We start from the raw sequence: 576 nt of genomic DNA, 5'->3' as shown, positions 1-576 counted from the left end.
AACAAACCACTTTAACACGACCTCTAACCTGCAAGACAGTCGTCAAGTGTTTCCTGTTGTTGCAATACGAGTCGACAGCATTAGCCAAGATTGTTGCAAGATGAACGACCTGGTGGTTGGAACAAGTCTCGAGAGCCACGCTATCGCACTCTCGACACCACATCCGCAGACGACTGTGGGGAGGATGAGTGGATGAGCTGGGTGGGTGTGGATGAGGCTGGGGGTATGTGGGTAGGAGTTGGGTGTGTGGATGAGGTTGTGAATGAGTTGGGTGTGTGTGTGTGGATGAGGTTGCGCAGTTCCGTGTGGCTGTGTGTGCTTTGAGGTTGGGTGTGTGTGGATGAGGTTGTGTGCAGTTTCACTTGTAGGTGGGTAAAGGTGGATAAACGGATAAATGATGTGGATGAGTTATCTTTTGTATGTATGATGTGGCATGAGTTTTGGAAGGTAAAATGTATATATGGTTTATAAATCATTGGATTCATATTTTCAAGTTCTGATATAAGTCTGCTAATCACGTTAAGTTCTTTATTCAGTGACATGATTTGATTTTACCGATCTGATTTTGCCAGTTCG

The 576-nt window shown here is 45.1% G+C and overlaps 1 protein-coding gene across 1 annotated transcript in view; it reads right to left on the bottom strand.

Moving 5' to 3' along the window:
- Positions 1–576, bottom strand: part of LOC119586674 (E3 ubiquitin-protein ligase TRIM50-like) — a 5,125-nt gene that overhangs the window by 3,550 nt on the left and 999 nt on the right. The window contains exon 3 of the mRNA XM_037935410.1: positions 8–173. Within this exon, the coding sequence (XP_037791338.1) occupies positions 8–173 (166 nt within the window). The remainder of the gene's footprint in view (positions 1–7; positions 174–576) is intronic.

Source organism: Penaeus monodon, chromosome 21 (genome assembly GCF_015228065.2).
Source record: "Penaeus monodon isolate SGIC_2016 chromosome 21, NSTDA_Pmon_1, whole genome shotgun sequence".
Classification (NCBI taxonomy): domain Eukaryota; kingdom Metazoa; phylum Arthropoda; class Malacostraca; order Decapoda; family Penaeidae; genus Penaeus; species Penaeus monodon.
The sequence above is the reverse complement of the archived record's forward strand: the minus strand, read 5'-3'. Positions and strand labels throughout refer to the sequence as shown.